Raw genomic sequence first — 19054 nt, 5'->3', positions numbered from 1 at the left:
ATCAGAGCATCTCTTATTACCGCATAGCCTAAAAAACCCCTCATTTGCACTCCATAAATACTCTGTTACCCAACTGGCTGCTTCCTTTATGTAGAGCACTCCTGACCTATCAAGGGGAGTCCTACAAATCCCCACATGATGATACAGGTCAGGAAACCTGCAGCCCTGATCTCCCCAGAGTCAACAAAGCCTTTGATTGAGACCCTCCACTTGACTCCAAACCAAAGCACGCTGATCAACTCTGGGAACGGTGTTAAAAATTGCGAACTCTGCTTGCACCCCTCGAGCGAGGCCAGCATGTTCGATAGCCACCAGCAAGGTTGCCTCCAAATATCGGATAGCCCCCCCCTAGCTCCGGCAGACATACCGAGCAATCCAGCCCCAAATGCTATCTGGCTAAGGTGCTGCATAACGCGCTTAGCATTGGAACTCCCAATAACTAGTGAACTCCTCTCCCCATGTGTCTGCTTGGACCCTGCTGAAGGAGCGGCCACCTGTCTACTCACAGGATGAATGGGCAAGGCCAGGAGGCCAGCCTCCACATTGGGCCTCCGCCTCGAGTGACGCGAACGCATTACTACCCACCACTCATCCTGCTGTGAGGGCGGATCCACTGCGTCATGTACAATATGTGGTGCCTTGGAGGCAGAGCCCACAGATAAAACAAGTGACATCTGAGGTGTCCCAAGCGACATGTCAGATTCTCCACCACCGCTACACCCCGAGACAGCAGCTTGTAGGTGACTGACCACTGCCAATAGCATGTTCAGCTGTTTGCGAACTGCAGCCAGCTGCTCTTGTGTGTGCACATAGCATGCACACATCCTATCCATTTGAGCAAAACTAACTGAAGTAGTGGACTATAAAAGCAGACAATCCTCGATATGCGACTTGCTAACCTCCTGATGTGTCAACAATAGACATGATGTATTAAAGAACTGTGTAGTGAGCTGTTCAGTGAGTAACTGTTTCACTAAGGATTAAATGAATTTACACTTACAAAAACAAGATTAATCCTCTTAAATAGAGAAATGCACACAAAATTTAATAAATGTGCTACATGGAAAACAAAGGAAAGGATGAACACTTAACCTGTCGCTCTGTACATGCACTCGTATCACTGTCAAGAGCTGGAGCCTGACAGGCTGGCTTACTAAATGAATGGACAGTTGCTTTCAAAACGAAACTAATGCGCTACAGACTGAATGAATTTACATTTACAAAAATGCAAGATTAACCCTCTTAGAGAAACACCCACAAAATTTAATACCTATAGTATGTGGAAAACACAGAAAAGGATAAACATTTAACTTGCTGCTCTGAAGACGCACTTGTATCACAGCAGAGAGCTGGAATCAGACGGGACTATGTCCAGACGTCCTCATAAAGTATTCTGCTATGAAAAATAACCAAAAGCTGGACATTGTCAACTCTAGGAGCCTTCTATCAATACCATCTGACAACAAAATAAAGATGAAGTCTCCACAAACAATGACTGTCCACATACATCTTGGTAAGTAGGCCTAAGTGCGTTTACGTAGCTTAGGATTTTCATGCTGATGAACTGTAAACTGTCAGTATTATAAGCTTGGGTGTTTCCAGATCCACTATTGTGGCACAGCATTCAAACAGCTGCTTAACATAGCATTCATTAACCTGAAGGTTCAGGAGGCTAGTATGTGATGGGACTGCTCCCACCCGCCTCAAATTAAAAACACTGTTGGGGACGACAGACCAATTTGTAGCGTAGCCAAAGGTCTGTGTTAGGTCGGAAGGTGCCAATCTGGTTGACAGTTGGAGAAGTTACTGAATCTGAAATACGGTTGTGGTAAGCTATTAATCTGTAGTGTAGCACAATATCTACATTCATGCCATATTTAACACATTTTTCTCATTTATAAAAACTAAAACTACAAGGTAGATTCAGTAAACCTTTGTTAGATAATGGACTAGCCTCTACGTATTTTGTTGTATATTATGTACATATATCACACATAAACTACAAGAAACAGAAGATTGGGAGGGCACCATGTAACACTTTCTTTCCTTAGCATACAAGGCCAATCCACTTTTTTCTTAGTTGGTTATTAGGTTGTATTCTTATTCTTAAATGGGCTATAACTGAGGGCACACATAGGAGTGAAAATTGTCAGTTAATAGTATCTGCCGGCAATAAATGACAACAGGGATACAGCACAAAAATATGAATAATGCACAAAATTTGGATTGTAGATTAATCAACTAAATGACAACAAATAAATTATTCGAAACAAGTTTCACTCATTGCTCAGTGTTTAAACTACAACTTGGACCATAAATACTTACGTTAGTTGTTTGCAAATGAGCCTGCACTCAACCAAACGTCAATACAATGCCTAATTCAGAAAACCAAATAAACAATCCAATCCAGTAAATGATTAGCCACTGAAGAACATTTAGCCAATTTAAATCATAAAGTGAATTATCTGGTGAATGTTGCCACTGGACAAGCAAAGCGACTAAAAAGAAAATTGCACTGCGCACTGTGTTTATTGATTGCGAAAATAATTGCGGTTATGAAGAACAACAACACGCCCATAAGTCCAAAGATATACGTTCCACAATTAAAGACATTAGCGTCTCGCTATCTCTGGAATAAAAAATAAATTCCTTCATGTTCATAGACCATAGATGTTATTTACGTTCTATGTCCATGTTCCTCGCGCAGTCTAATCTCTACAGAACGGGTGATCACTAAGCTTTAAGGCCCGTCCACACGCAACGATCTGTCTGCGCAAATGTCTGTGGACATCACATCTGCGCAGACAGATCGTTGCGTGTGGACAGAAGATTTGCACCAACCTGAGGTGTGTGCAAACCTGGAAGTTGGAGTTGGAGGTTTGAGCGAAACCTCTCAAATCTGTGGGTTCAAACCACATCTGCGCAGACAAGTTGGAGCGTGTGGACAGGGGATCGCTGCAAATCTGGCGCGAAACAGCTGTTTGCTCAGTCTAGTGTTTGTATTTATGCGCACAGGGCATTAAAATGACCAATACTCGTCAGTGTTCTCGAGAGTTTGTAAGTGAATTCATTGAAATATATAGAAACCACCCTCGTTTGTGGAAGATTAAAAATAAAGAATATAGTGACCGAGACAAAAAGACAGCAGCATACAATGCTCTAATTGAAAAATTGCGGGCAGTTGACGCCTCGGCAAACAGAGAAACAGTAATAAAAAAAAAAAAAAATTCGTTGCGGACTGTTTACCGAAAAGAGTTATCCAAAGATCAGAAATCTAGAAGATCTGGTGTAGGAGTAGATCAAGTATACCAGCTTATGGTATTTTGATCTGCTTGGCTTTCTTAATGATCAAGAAACGCCAAGACCAAGCAGGAGTATTACCTGTAACTTGACAGACTTAATTTACTTGACTTGCCTTCATGAACTCATCCTTCAGGACAGCGTAAATAGCTTCACATGTGTTGGGTATTATTTCATTCAACGCTTATTTCGATGTTCCTGTTGAAAATTCCAAATCCTTGTAGATCCTTCCTATTGCTAGGAATCTTAATGTTACCGCCAGCCGTTCATGAGGAGAAATTGCCCTTCCCATACAAGTATTTTTTCTCATAATATGAGAGGTTACAATCTTTAAGAGACAATTATAAGTTTCGACATCCATCCGCAAATAATTTCGTCAGTCGTTAGGTTCGCCCTGCAACTCTCGCAGCAAATTTACGTGAGAAAACTGCTTTCGCTTTAGCAGCCACTGTCTACACCATTTTGACCGCTTTCTCTGTTTCCTACGGTTGGTCTGAATGTTTTTTGCAACACAAGTTGCGAACACAGACCACATCATAACTTCCTCCATTTCCATATTTCAAAATAACTGAATTAAATTTTTGACGTTTACGGGGAGCGTAGTCGCTTGCCTCTGATATTTCTTTTCTACACTGACAGATGGCGGGCGAGTAGTAGATTGGGGTTTGTGTCGTGTGAACACACCACATTTGCAGCGATCTTTTGCATGTACAGACATCTGCGCCGATGTCTGCGCAGACAGATCGTTGCGTGTGGACCGGGCTTTACATGCGTCATATCTTCCGAAACACGAAAACTGAGTTTCGGAAACCGTTCTGTCGTGTTTACACGTGAAGGTCTGCATCAGAGTTGCTAGCCCAGGTAAATATGGTGCCTGGAAAACAGCTGATACAGTTTATGATTTCGTCACTACAATCGCTATTTATCTGAAATTAGACGAGGTGTAAACAGCTCCAGTGTAATATTTCTTCTTATCTTTCACTCCATGTTTATTAGCTGGAAATTTTGAAAAAAAAAAAAAAAAGCAAGACAAACCTGACAGCCCAAGCACTTTTTAAAGCCGGTTGTGTTTACATGGTATCGAAAATCGATTGCGGAAATGGAAAACCGGCAACCAGAAGCGGGTTTCCAGAATCGATTTCAAAATGTTTTTCCTTACCACCCAGAAGCGGTTTTGGGAAATCGGTTTACGAAATCCGATTTTTGGAGCCCTACATAAATGGGGGTGAAAGTCTGTTCACGACAGACTGGGTACGTGTCTGATTGGATAAAATTGCGTTTGATGGCGTCTCTTTCTTCAGCCAATCACGATCGCAGCGGAGTCTTCGCGTGAAGCAGCGAAGATATGTGGGTGGATTGTTGTTGAGATATGATGGCAGATTCAAATTTGTGTATATTGTGTGGCAGAAAATTTACAGCTAGAAAGAATTTGTTTGCACACTATAGAGGGGTACATAAATTACAGCCACATACGAGGGCTACGATTCGATGTCCCAAGGAAGGCTGCAGGTTTTCCTGTAACTTTTTGGCTAATTTGAGAATACATGTAGAGGAAGAGCACAATACTCTGATGGTGAAAGAAGTACTTCTGTTCGAATCACCGGAAGGTAAGTTTTCTCTTGCATACACAACTTTGTATTGTAATTAGTTTGCAACTCAGTGTAGTGAAATTGTTGTGCGGAGTATTTGCAAGTTGATAGTCGTAATCAACTTTTAAATTTTGTTCATATTTGCCACGCTGTTGGCTGAAAGAGTTAGTAAACTTTTATAAAGTGTGTCAATGTTGAGAAAATTATGTATTGGCTTTATTGGTTTTGGCAGTCTAGCCATTACCAGTAGTCTGTAAAAGTCGCATGACCGATAGCTGCGTTGAAACATGCTGGGAGTCTTCATTTGATTGCGGCTCCTAATGTATTGACTTTATGTTATTGACAGAATCATTCCCGTTCAGAGTTATATGTTGACGTGTTAATGGTGAATGCTTTTAGGGTAGTTGTGTTATCTTTCAGAACCATTCACAGTTTGATGTGCAGTTAATCTGTTATTTAGCATGCCCATTGGTATTGATAAGGAGATATGTTAATAAGCAACCAAGTGTCATTAACTGACATGGAAACTGATCTTACTCCAACCAAATGTAGTTACACTAACATTTGCTTTCAGAAACATTTCAGCAGACACTGGTAGAGCTATGTGAGTTCAGTAACAGTTTGGTATCCGTAATTTGGCTATCGGATTGTACAATCCATCTATGAATGTTGATTTCCGTATGTGAAATATGATTTACAGTGATTAAAACCATACTTACAGAGCTTAAAATAACATTAACTCTAGTCTCTTTCGAGTAAACTATAGCCTTTAATACCACCTATTGACTTTGACTAATGACATTATAAGGTATGAGAGACTCCTGTTAACCTCTTTGTGTTATGGTTGTTTCAGAGTTTCAGGAGTGGAAGGCCAAAGAAGAGAAGGAAACCAAAAGCAGCTTTGTACAACACTGTGGTGCTAAGCGTACAAAAGGTGGCACTGAAAGGATCACTTTTGTTTGTCACAGAAGTGGGAAGTTTCAGTCTTCATCCACAGGCAAAAGGTTGCTGAAATCACAAGGCAGTATCAAGTTAGGAAGCCACTGTACTGCTGCTATTGAGCTCCACAGAGAAGAAAGTGGCGATTGTACTGTTGTTTATTTCAAAACGCACTTTGGCCATGAACAGCATATAGGCTTACTGCAGCTTAGTAGATCTGATAGGGAAGCCATTGCATGTAAGTTTTGAATTAACTTTATAAAATAGTCTGTATATAAGTGGGAAGATTGGAGTGCTCATGTGGCTGTAGACAAGTCAGTTTGAATGAGTCTACTATGAAATCAGTAAAGAAGTTGTGGGTAATTGTGTGTGGGGAGCTGTGGTTTCAGGTGGAAGAGAAATCTGAAGTTGTTTTCAAGTTCCTGAGTAACTACTAAGTGTTTTCTTGTTAGGTTGTATTAAGATGTATGCAAATTTATAGTGATAGTTTTCTTTACTTGGTGGTGAGCACAGGTTCTGGGCTATTTAGTAATTGTTATGCATGCACTGAGTGACCAGTAAAACATTATTTCAGAAAGTTTTCACATTTATATTGAAAAATACTCAAGAAAGGGTCAACGGAGGCGTCCGATCCACTGTGTCATCGTAGCTCTGTGTGTTTTGGTATCATCAGTTGTAATTGTCCTATATAGGTCTAGGGAAGTGTCAGATTCCAATGTGCTGTTGCTCAATGAGTTTAAAGATTGTCAGTTGTAGTTGACCTATAAAGGTCATGGGAAGTGTCAGAGTCCAATTTTTGTTGTTTTCGGTGTTTGTTTTGTGGTATTGATAGTTGCGGTCCGAGTATAATTATTGGGTGTTGGTTTTTATTTTGTGGTATCGACAATTGCGGTTGAGTTATGTAGGTGAAGGGAAGTGACTGATTCCCTTGGATATTTTGGGTGTATGTGGGAATTTTGTGTTGTTTTTTATGTCATCATTTTGTGTGGTTTGGGGTTGTGGTGTGTGTCTTTACATGTTTATATTTAGTTTGTCCCCACCCAAAACCCCCCAGTTTCCCATGCTGATCCTGTTAGTTTGATTATATTTTTGGAGGGAGATCTGTTTGTTGTTTTTATATGTATTTTTGTGTTTGTTGTCGTTTTTATGTAATTACATCAGAGGCGCCATATTGGAGACATTGAGAGTGGTCGTTTCCGCCATATTGGAGATGTCATGGGTGGAATCAGACGCTTCTGTAATCCCATGGGCCCAAGTGCATGTGCGAAAGTAATGTTTTATAAATGTTAAAATCAAAATCGTGCACAGAAATCTAGAGGTAGTTTGGAAGTTACACGTGTGCCGATCATTCACTTTTTGCGATTGATTATTCATGTGTGCAGGCTAATGATATTTATTTCTCACTCAAAGGTAAATATGAGTGGTACTGCCCCAACTGGACTTCTGGGTGGTTGAAAAGTTGATAGTGCATAAAAATACAGGGTTTTTATAAATGAATGTCGGTTTTAACACTTTATAATATTTATTATATTAAACTTACAGTTATAGATTATATGTCAAATGAAAGAGCAACTCAGTTTCATCTTATAAATGTTCAATGTGAGCATCATTTGTCACACGGCACACATCTAGTCTATAGTCGAGTTCTTCCCAAAGGTTAAGTGTGTCTTCAGTGTTTGTAGCAACAGCAGCTTTAATCCGGTTTCTTAATTCAGGGAGGTGTGCTTGTAGAGGAGGCATGTACACACGATCCTTGATGAAGCCCCCAAAGGAAAAAATCACATGGCGCTAGGTCGGGTGATCGTGGAGGCCATGCAAAGCAAGCCCTGTCATTGGGTCCCTTGCGGCCTATCCAGCGCTTGGGTACAGTGGAGTTCAATCACGTAGTTCGCTATGCCAGTAAGATGTCGCACCATCTTCCTGGAAAATGAAGTTCTCAGGCTCATCTTCTTCCAACTGAGGCAAGAGCCATTGCTGTAGTGTATCAAGGTAAGAAGTACCAGTTACAGTATGTTCACCAAAAAAGAAAGGCTCATAAACTTTCAGCTGGGAATCAAGCGGATTGCGGCGGATACATTGCATGCTGCGCATGGGCACTGGTGCCAAACACAACTGTTTGAGTTGCTCATTCTTTTGACATATCATTTATAATTGTAAGTTTAATGTAATAAATACACTCCTGGAAATTGAAATAAGAACACCGTGAATTCATTGTCCCAGGAAGGGGAAACTTTATTGACACATTCCTGGGGTCAGATACATCACATGATCACACTGACAGAACCACAGGCACATACACAGGCAACAGAGCATGCACAATGTCGGCACTAGTACAGTGTATATCCACCTTTCGCAGCAATGCAGGCTGCTATTCTCCCATGGAGACGATCGTAGAGATGCTGGATGTAGTCCTGTGGAACGGCTTGCCATGCCATTTCCACCTGGCGCCTCAGTTGGACCAGCGTTCGTGCTGGACGTGCAGACCGTGTGAGACGACGCTTCATCCAGTCCCAAACATGCTCAATGGGGGACAGATCCGGAGATCTTGCTGGCCAGGGTAGTTGACTTACACCTTCTAGAGCACGTTGGGTGCACGGGATACATGCGGACGTGCATTGTCCTGTTGGAACAGCAAGTTCCCTTGCCGGTCTAGGAATGGTAGAACGATGGGTTCGATGACGGTTTGGATGTACCGTGCACTATTCAGTGTCCCCTCGACGATCACCAGTGGTGTACGGCCAGTGTAGGAGATCGCTCCCCACACCATGATGCCGGGTGTTGGCCCTGTGTGCCTCGGTCGTATGCAGTCCTGATTGTGGCGCTCACCTGCGCGGCGCCAAACACGCATACGACCATCATTGGCACCAAGGCAGAAGCGACTCTCATCGCTGAAGACGACACGTCTCCATTTGTCCCTCCATTCACGCCTGTCGCGACACCACTGGAGGCGGGCTGCACGATGTTGGGGCGTGAGCGGAATACGGCCTAACGGTGTGCGGGACCGTAGCCCAGCTTCATGGAGACGGCTGCGAATGGTCCTCGCCGATACCCCAGGAGCAACAGTGTCCCTAATTTGCTGGGAAGTGGCGGTGCGGTCCCCTACGGCACTGCGTAGGATCCTACGGTCTTGGCGTGCATCCGTGCGTCGCTGCAGTCCGGTCCCAGGTCGACGGGCACGTGCACCTTCCGCCGACCACTGGCGACAACATCGATGTACTGTGGAGACCTCACGCCCCACGTGTTGAGCAATTCGGCGGTACGTCCACCCGGCCTCCCGCATGCCCACTATACGCCCTCGCTCAAAGTCCGTCAACTGCACATACGGTTCACGTCCACGCTGTCGCGGCATGCTGCCAGTGTTAAAGGCTGCGATGGAGCTCCGTATGCCATGGCAAACTGGCTGACACTGACGGCGGCGGTGCACAAATGCTGTGCAGCTAGCGCCATTTGACGGCCAACACCGCGGTTCCTGGTGTGTCCGCTGTGCCGTGCGTGTGATCATTGCTTGTACAGCCCTCTCGCAGTGTCCGGAGCAAGTATGGTGGGTCTGACACACCAGTGTCAATGTGTTCTTTTTTCCATTTCCAGGAGTGTATTATGAAGCATTAAAACCCCAATATTCATTTATAAACACCTGTAGTTAGGCAGAGAAATTTGATTGTGGGATGATTCTTGGAAGCAGAGAAAAAAAATAGGCACATTCCTGAACTATACTTTTCATGGCTAATATGAATTATCCCCATATAACGGACACAAATACGGCAGCAGAAGCTGTTACACCCTTGGAAAAAGTCTTTTGAATACTCAGGACTCACATAGTGGCCTTACTTAGATCATCAATGACAAATAAATTAGATAAATGCAAGTCGGTAGACGACTACTGCGATCAAATAATAACAACAACTGCATTTAAGTTAAATGAAATGAAATCTCTGGTAAGTGAAGAGTAGATAGGAACTTTGCTCCTGGCTGAATTAACTGATCATTGTGAGCCTATGATCATGGCACTTGAAAGCAGTGGCACATGTATCACGGGAGATTCTATGATGTTAAACTGTTGCACGGAAAGTATATGTGGTATTTTTCTAATATCACTAAAAGTTGAGTGAATTTAAAAAAAATTAAGCATTAAATGTTGACCTTGATTTTCATGTGAATTGACGGTGGAAAAATGATCGTCATGAACTACATGTTAATGTAACGGGTCCCCAAAAGGAGGTAAATATGTAAATAGCAAAAACATTGACTTAAACTGGTTGTAGTAAGAGAGAAGGTGTTGTGTAATCAAACCTATCATAGCAGAAGGAAGAACCGATGCAGTGTCAGGCAAATATTTACAACCATTAAGCTGTAAGAGGTTGATCTGCAGGACCCTTGCTGACCATAAACACCAAAGTGGTGCAGCAAGGTTACAGACTGGGGACTGTGAACTGAGGGCCAATCAGGTGATAGAACTGGAACAGCAGGAATATAAATGCCTTTTTCTGTGATGATGGCATCACGCTCTCTGAATTTCTTACTTACAGATACTACTGTCCTATGACATGTAGGAGAATGGGGAAAAGGGGGAGGTTAAATATATGGGGAACTATGAAAGGATAGGAAAGTGGGGGGGGGGGGCTAAAGAGGAAATGGTGGGATGTGAAGGTCATGTAAGACAGAGGGTAATGTTATAACAAAGGAAAGGGAAACTTGTGCTGTTACAGGAAAATTTTGAACTTGGTGCCGTAAGTGTTGAAAGGGAGGGGGGAATTGATTTTAATAAGGAAATAGGGTAAGAAGGAAGAGAGGGGGGGGGGGGTGATAATGGGGGATTTCATTTTAGGAAGAAGTTAGATAACATAGTATCATAAAAAGTTTGATTTTTAGTAATCATGTGCACTCTTTGAGGTGCTTGATCTCAAAATTTAACAGAATTTTGGCACATTTAAGAAATGCTGTAGGAGAGGGAGCATTTTTTTGTATCTCAAAGAAATTCTGAAATTGATCGCATGTACTCCCATAAAGAAAAGTTTCATCTTGTCGTATATGATGCATATTTTTCTCTTGTTTATGAGCTTGACCACTCTGAACTAGACAAATTTATGAAAGCTATTACCTCCCTCATACAGGAAATCAGCATACCTGTTAAAGATTGGCAATTTTAAAAGATCTCCCAGCTAAAGAAAACACACTGTGCATCAGGTTATGGTCTAAATCAGAGCCATAAATACCAAGGGTTTTCTCATTTGCATAAAGAGTGGTCAACCTCAGCTCTATTCAGTTTGGTACTACAGTGCGATCTGCTTAACAAAGGTCTAAAACTGTTTCCAGTGATCATAGCACAGTAGTATCTGTAAGTAAGAAACTCGGAGAACATGATGCCATCATCACATAAAAAGGCAACACAGCTGTTGCCGTGTATAGGGCTGATTATATTAGCAAAAGTTTACTTTTTTTTATGAGAATGCCACCCACTCCATTGATCATGATCAAACACAGATTTATGTTATGGAGATACAAACTTGCATTTGTGACTATATTAATATAATTTCCCTTGATAACCACTACAAACAAAAAGTTGTGAATCCAAGGATCCCAAACTTTTGCTCCCAGATTACAACCCTCAAGGAACATTTTCTAAATTATTCCATTGTTAACTGTAGAGACAGCCCTCCTGAATCTGTTGCTAATTCATATTAAAAATGTTTAAAGAATTTTATATCTTTGAAACCTCCTACTATATCCTTAACTGGAAAGTATTAGATGAGCAACTACAAGGGAATTTTTTTCCATCCTCTTCTTATTTGGCTTCCCTCGACATAATAAAATCTATATACGAATGTTCCCATTCAAGCAATGGACATCTAATTTTGACAACATGTCCAAAAATGGCAAAGGAAAGGGACCGATGACCATAGCAGTCTGGTCCCTTTAATCCCACAAACCAACCAACCTGGCAAAGTAAATCCAGATGATATTGATGAGCTTCTCTCTCTCTCTCTCTCTCTCTCTCTCTCCCCTCTCTGCCTCATTACCTCAGACAGTGATTTTTCTTTCAATAGCGGGATGTACGAGGGTTATTCCAAAAGTAAGGTCCGGTTATAAAAAAAAATCAAAACTAAAATGTTTTTTCAAAACAATTGTTTTATTTACATTCCTTACATCTTTATCTATTTTTCTACATAACTTCCATACTTATTTAAACATTTGTCACATCGTTCAACAAGCTTTTGAATGCCCATGTTATAGAAATCGGCCGCCTGTGACGATAACCAGTCCTTAACTGCTTCTTTCACTTCATCATCTGTGTCGAAGCGCTTGCCGCCGAGAAACTCCTTTAAGTAACGGAACAGGTGGAAATCACTTGGCGCCAGGTCCGGACTGTAAGGAGGATGGTCCATCTGTTCCCATCCAAATTTCTTGATCAGAGCTTGCGTTTCATTTGCAGTGTGGGGTCTGGCATTGTCATGTAACAACAAGATTCCAGACGACAAAAGACCACGTCGCTTATTCTGGATTGCACGTCGAAGTTTAGTCAGGGTAGCGCAGTAGGCGGCTTTATTAATCGTTGCTCCTCTCTCCATAAAGTCGACTAACAATACTCCACGTCTATTCCAGAACACAGTCGCCATAACCTTACGTGTTGAGATTGTCTGCTTTGCCTTGACCTTGACTGGCGATGACGTGTGACGCCATTGCATTGACTGACGTTTAGACTCTGGAGTGATGTGAGAAACCCATGTCTCATCCCCTGTGACAACATTGTCTAAAAGACTGTCACCTTCCTTATGATATCGCTCCAAAAAATCAAGAGCAAAAGCCATTCTTTTCATTCGTTGGGGCTCAGTAAGCAGCCTGGGAACCCAACGGGCACACAATTTGTGAAACTTCAAATGTTCAGACACAATTCTGTACAAAGTTGTTCTACTCACATTCGGAAAATGCATGTCTACGTCTGTAATAGTGAATCGGCGATCTTCACGAATTTTTTTGTCAACCGCATTGACCAAATCGTCTGAAATCACTGATGGTCGGCCACACCGTGGTTCATCGTGCACATTATCCCGTCCTTCATTAAAAGCTCGCACCCACTTGCGCACTTTACTGTCGCTCATTATGTTAGGACCGTACACTTCAGTAATCTGCCGATGGATTTCCGCCGCTGAATTGTTTCTTGCAGACAAAAACCGTATCACTGCCCTTACTTCACAATCGGCGGGCTGATCAATTGTCTTAAACATTGTAAAGTGACACTGTGAACTACACTCAGCAACAGTAACAAAGCGAATGGCGGCGTTTGACGCGCAAGGCTTGCCGGGAGTCGGCGCGCATGCGTGTTTTGTCATTGGCGCCAAATTTCAATAGTTACGGCGAATCGGACCTTACTTTTGGAATAACCCTCGTATAAACAAGTAGACAGCATTGCAATGGGCAACTGCCTCGTGAGATGTTTAGCAGACATATTTCTTAACGCCATTGAAAACTGTTATTTTGTGCAAGTCTCCGCCTTTTGCAAGAAAAACCTTTTTTGTTGCAGATATATGGGTGACATTTTATTATAATGAATGCATCCATGGATGATGTACACCTCATAGACATCGGGGCTAACACTTGCTTTCTCCAATAGTTATGTAATGTTTGGGACTTATAGAAACTCCACAGCCATTGTCGTCATCATCATCCACTCGACATCCTGCCATTTATTTATTTATTTTTCTCTTCCAAAATAAGCTGCTTTTCTTGTATCGTTGACTGTTTATGTGACAGCCCCTTAGATTCAGAAACTGTTGAACAGAGCATGCTAACCTGACACATTGCTAGAACCAGTGGATACCATTCTAGTCTGTAGACCAAACATACAATAACAAAATTTCTCCTCAGTCCGTCTATGTCTCCTTACCATCACATGAAGGTAGCTATCACAGCAAACAATTGTTGAAAGACACACATTTCAGCTCCAGGATCTACAAAATCATGTGCTACAGGGCTCAATATTGCACATTGTCCAAACTGGAAGAGCCCGACTCGAGTTCAACAACACCTTTTAACTAGGAAGGATGCCATCAAAACAGTTCAGTCACTTCCAGTCATCTCAGGAGGACCAGCCTCCTCTAGATAAGCTGCAAATCTTCCACTATACTAAAAATAAAAAAAATAAAATAAAAAAAAACACTTTCACTTTTGGAAGAATTCGAGATTTCCAAGTTTGTAAGATAGTCTGCAGAGTACTGTCTCAATCAACAAAGTACTATGGTATTTCTTTCCAAAGTGAAATCTTTCTGCCCTGTTCCACTACCATCCCTTTCCCTCTTATCCTATTTCTTTATTAAACAAATTTCTTCCCTCTGTGTCTTTCCTTTCAACATTTATGGCACCTTTTTTCCAACTCTTTCCAGGTCAAGATATTCCTCTACCAGCACACCAAGTTTCTCTTTATCATAACATTACCCTCTGTCTTACATGAATACCTTGTCCTATTCTTTCATATTAATGCATAAGAGTCTCCATTTATTTGACCTCCCCGCTTTTCCCTCCTCCCTTTCTGATCACCTCCTCTGCATTCCCACTGCTCCAGTGCCGCCAGCTAGCTGGCCGGCAACTCACGCAGTCTGTAATTTCGCTGCACCTGTTCTATTGTTTACAGTTGGCGAGCCCCCCCTGCGGGTTTGGGGGTTAGAATAGGCCCGCGGTATTCCTGCCTGTCGTAAGAGGCGACTAAAAGGAGTCTCAAACGTTTCGGCCTTATGTGATGGTCCCCTGTCGGGTTTGACCTCCATATCTCAAATTTTTTCCGAAGAGCGAGCCGATTGGGGAAGGGCGCCTTACTTGGTGGATTGTGTCCGTGTTGTGTTGAGAACTTTCGCCATCTTATTCGTCGTTGCATTGCAGTCTTGCCCGCTCTCCATCTCTTGGGCATCGATGCGCCCCTGCGTGCACTTTCTGCCAAGCACTGTGCAGGGCCATTTTCTGCACTGACGACGCCCATGGACCACATGTCACCTAACATCCAGCACGGTAGCCAGTCCGTTGTGGTAGGGCCGCCATGTACCCTCTTGGTTGTAGCCCCCTGACAACACAGGGATCGCTCTACTGATGCCTGCGCCGTTCACTCCCCACGTATGCCAAGGAGTAGATGCCCATCTCCCTGGGGCATCAGGACTCCCGGCAATGGCCATCCTGCCAGGTGGCTATTGCTGTGGCTGGGTGGCGCCCGTGGGGAGGGCCCTTGGTCGGAGTAGGTGGCATCAGGGCGGATGACCCGCAATGAAGCGTGGTACATCATCTCTCGCTGGCGGCCAGCCGCCAGCAGTCTCTAAGCGTTCTCGGGCTCAATTTAATGCTCAGAAGTACGATCCGAAAACGTTCCCCTCCCTGGCCACGCCGTGGGAAGAGCGTAAGTCTCAGGATGGAGGTAACAGTTATTCGCCCCGATTCTTAGTTTGAACGAGAGCTGATGGGGAGTCTTTTCTCTCCACAAAGCCTCAGTTCTTCGTCGAGCATTTAGGGGACAAGTTTGGGGAGGTGGAGGGCTTGTCTAAAATGCGCTCTGGGTCAGTACTGATACAAACGGCATCCTCCGCCCAGTCCCGCAGGTTACTTGCTTGTGACAAGTTGGGGGATGTTAACGTTTCTATTACACCACATAAGAGTTTAAATATGGTCCAGGGTGTTATTTTCCATAGGGATCTCCTTTTGCATTCTGATGACGAGCTGCGCGCCAACTTAGAACGTAGAGGTGTTCATTTCGTCCGGCGCGTTCATCGGGGTCCGAGGGACAATCAGGTTGCTACCGGTGCCTTCATCTTGGCCTTCGAGGGTGATACGTTACCGGAAAAGGTCAAGGTGATGGTCTACCGATGTGACGTCAAGCCCTATATCCCTCCCCCGATGCGGTGCTTCAAGTGCTGGAAGTTCGGCCATATGTCTTCCCGCTGCACTTCCAGCCTCACGTGTCGCGATTGCGGACGCCCACCTCATCCCGATACTCCCTGTGCCCCGCCTCCCATCTGCGTCAACTGCGGGGAGCACCATTCACCTTGCTCGCCTGACTGCAAAGTCTTTCAGAAAGAGCGCAAAATCATGGAATATAAGACCCTGGACCGGCTGACCTATACTGAGGCCAAACAGAAATATGACAGACTCCATCCTGTGAGAATGACATCTTCTTATGCAGCTGCTACAACAACTGTGCTAGCTCCATCAGTTTCGAGACTTCCAGCCAGCTCGATAAGCAGTAAGACTCCTCCTGCCCCCTTGCCCGTGGGGGGCTCTACCCAACAGGTTGCTCCTGCACCACCTACCTCAGGAGCAACCTCCTCCCACCCGTCGGGGACGTCCGTCCCCGCTTCTCAGCCGGAGAAGCGTCTAACTTCTTCGACTTCTCTCGCTCGTAAGAGTTCCCTTGGGACCCTCCCCTCCCAGGGTTCCACCAGCGGGAAGTATGACGGCCATCAGTGGCATAAGTCCTCACCAGCGGCCGGGCGTAGGGCTTCACGTTCCTCCTCTGTCCCGGAGACTGAATCGGTGAAGCCTTCCCAGCCGGTGAAACCCAAGGTTCAGCGAGAGAAGTCCAAGAGAAAGACCTCTAAGGCCAAAGAACTTGCGGTGGCACCAACCCCACCGCACCTTTCGCGCTCTGCGTCTGAGGATGAAGTCGAGATTCTAGCGTCCGCTGAGGACCTTGATCTCGCTGGTCCCTCAGACGCCATGGATGCCTCTCGTACGGGTACTGAATCGGTGGCAGTGAGTGAACAAGCGGCGTAAATTGCCTTCCCAGTCCTTTCACGCCTTTCTCAGCCATGGACAATACCATCCTCCAGTGGAACTGCGGCGGTTTTTTCCACCATTTAGCTGAGCTCCGCCAACTTCTCAGCCTTCGCCCTTTCTTCTGCATTGCCCTCCAGGAAACTTGGTTTCCAGCGATGCGAACCCCCGCCCTCCGTGGCTATCGGGGTTATTACAAGAACCGAGCAGCTTATGAAAGGGTGTCTGGTGGCGTCTGCATATATGTCCTTCACACTCTGCACAGCGAGTCTGTCCCTCTCCAGACGCCTTTAGAGGCTGTCGCTGTACGCGTATGGACGCCACAGGCTATTACCGTCTGCAGTCTTTACATTCCACCGGATGGTGATGTCTCGCAGCATGTCCTGGCTGCACTGGTCGCCCAATTGCCGCCGCCTTTCTTGCTATTGGGCAACTTCAACGCCCATAACCCTCTGTGGGGTGGGTCAGTGGCCACAGGTCGAGGCGCCATCGTTGAACATTTGTTGTCGCAGCTCGATCTCTCGCTGTTAAATGATGGCGCCTTCACACACTTCAGTGTGGCGCATGGCACCTACTCCGCCATTGACCTTTCCATCTGTAGCCCTAGCCTCTTACCGTCTGTCCAATGGAGTGTGCATGACGACCTGTGTGGTAGTGACCACTTTCCGCTCTTTTTGTCACTACCACAGCGTCACTCTTCTGGGCGCCCTAGCAGATGGGCTATGAATAAGGCTGACTGGGATTTGTTCTCCTCCACTGCCGCTTTTGAGCCTCTCTCTACTGATGACATTGATGCGGTGGTTCAATCTGTCACCACCGGCATCGTTACTGCCGCCGAATCTGCCATTCCCCGTTCTTCTGGGTCCGCTCGGCGGAAGGCTGTGCCTTGGTGGTCGCCTGAGATCGCTGAAGCGATTAAAGATCGCCAGCGGGCGCTCCAGCGTCACAAGCGACATCCCTCCATAGACCACCTTATCGCCTTCAAACGGCTGCGTGCGCGGGCCCGCCTCCTTATCCGCCAAGGCAAGAAGGAGTGCTGGGAGCGGTATGTGTCCACCATTGGCCTCCATGTCACTCCCTCACAGGTCTGGGCCAAGATTCGACGCGTCTACGGCTATCGGACCCCTGCCAGCGTCCCTGCGCTCTCACTGAATGGAGCCGTTTGTACCGACTCCGACGTCATTGCAAATCGCTTAGCAGAGCATTTTGCTATGAGTTCCGCTTCTGCGAATTACCCCCAGGCCTTCCGCTCCATTAAAGAGCGGCTGGAACGTCGGAGCCTTTCGTTTCGCAGCAACCACCCGGAATCTTACAATGCTCCATTCAGTGAGTGGGAATTTCGCAGCGCCCTAGCTGCTTGCCCTGATACCGCTCCTGGGCCAGATGGCATCCACTGTCAGATGCTGAAACACCTTTCAGTGGACTGCCAGCGGCGCCTTCTCGATCTTTACAACCGTCTTTGGGTCGAGGGGGAGTTTCCGTCGCAATGGCGGGAAGGCATTGTCATCCCCGTTTTGAAACCTGGGAAGACCCCTCTGGAGGTGGACAGCTACCGTCCCATTAGCCTCACCAACGTTCTTTGTAAGTTGCTTGAATGGATGGTGAGCCGGCGCTTGCATTGGGTACTGGAGTCTTGGGGCCTTCTGGCTCCGTCTCAGGGTGGGTTCCGTAAAGGCCGCTCCGCCACCGACAATCTGGTGAGTCTGGAGTCGGCCATCCGTACTGCTTTTGCCCGCCGTCAGCACCTGGTCGCTGTCTTTTTCGACATGCGGAAGGCGTACGATACGACATGGCGTCATCACATTCTTTCTACGCTTCATGGATGGGGTCTTCGGGGTCCTCTGCCGATTTTTATCCGCAATTTTCTGTCGTGTCGTACCTTCCGCGTGCAAGTCGCGGCCTTGTATAGTTCCTCCCACGTCCAGGAGAGCGGTGTGCCACAGGGCTCTGTTTTAAGTGTCTGTCTGTTTTTAATAGCCATTAACGGGCTTGCTGCGGCCGTGGGAAATTCTGTCTCCGCTTCCCTGTATGCTGACGACTTCTGCCTTTATTACAGCTCTACTGGCATTGCAGCTGTTGAACGTCAGCTACAGGGCGCTATCCGTAAGGCGCAGTCTTGGGCTGTAGCGCATGGGTTTCAGTTTTCGGCAACCAAGACCTGCGTTATGCATTTCTGCCGGCGCCGAACAGTCCATCCTGAGCCGCGGCTTTATCTTGCCGACGAACTCCTTGCTGTGGTGGAGACCCACAGGTTTTTGGGGGTGGTTTTCGATGCCCGGTTGACTTGGCTGCCTCATATCCGGCAGCTGAAACAGACGTGTTGGCGGCATCTAAACGCTCTGAGATGCTTGAGCAACACCCGCTGGGGCGCCGACCGCTCTACACTGTTGCGGCTCTACCAGGCGTTAATCCAGTCCCGTCTGGATTATGGGAGCCTGGCTTATGGCTCAGCATCCCCATCTGCGTTACGGGTGCTGGAC

The 19054-nt window shown here is 45.4% G+C and overlaps 2 protein-coding genes across 2 annotated transcripts in view; one reads left to right on the top strand and one right to left on the bottom strand.

Annotated features, from left to right (window-relative positions):
- The window catches only part of LOC124545991, a 30890-nt gene extending 28281 nt beyond the window's left edge, over positions 1–2609 (bottom strand). Inside the window, exon 1 of the mRNA XM_047124960.1 lies at positions 2326–2609. The gene's annotated coding sequence lies outside the window, so the exon portion shown is untranslated. The remainder of the gene's footprint in view (positions 1–2325) is intronic.
- Positions 2610–4067: 1458 nt separating this feature from the next.
- The window catches only part of LOC124545990, a 36381-nt gene continuing 21394 nt past the window's right edge, over positions 4068–19054 (top strand). The window contains exons 1-2 of the mRNA XM_047124958.1: positions 4068–4907; positions 5743–6066. Of these exons, the coding sequence (XP_046980914.1) occupies positions 4670–4907; positions 5743–6066 (562 nt within the window). The 5' untranslated portion in view covers positions 4068–4669. The remainder of the gene's footprint in view (positions 4908–5742; positions 6067–19054) is intronic.

The sequence above is a fragment of the Schistocerca americana genome, chromosome 8, assembly GCF_021461395.2.
Source record: "Schistocerca americana isolate TAMUIC-IGC-003095 chromosome 8, iqSchAmer2.1, whole genome shotgun sequence".
Classification (NCBI taxonomy): Eukaryota; Metazoa; Arthropoda; class Insecta; order Orthoptera; family Acrididae; genus Schistocerca; species Schistocerca americana.
Note: the sequence above shows the minus strand (reverse complement) of the source record. Positions and strands in the feature narration are given on the sequence as shown.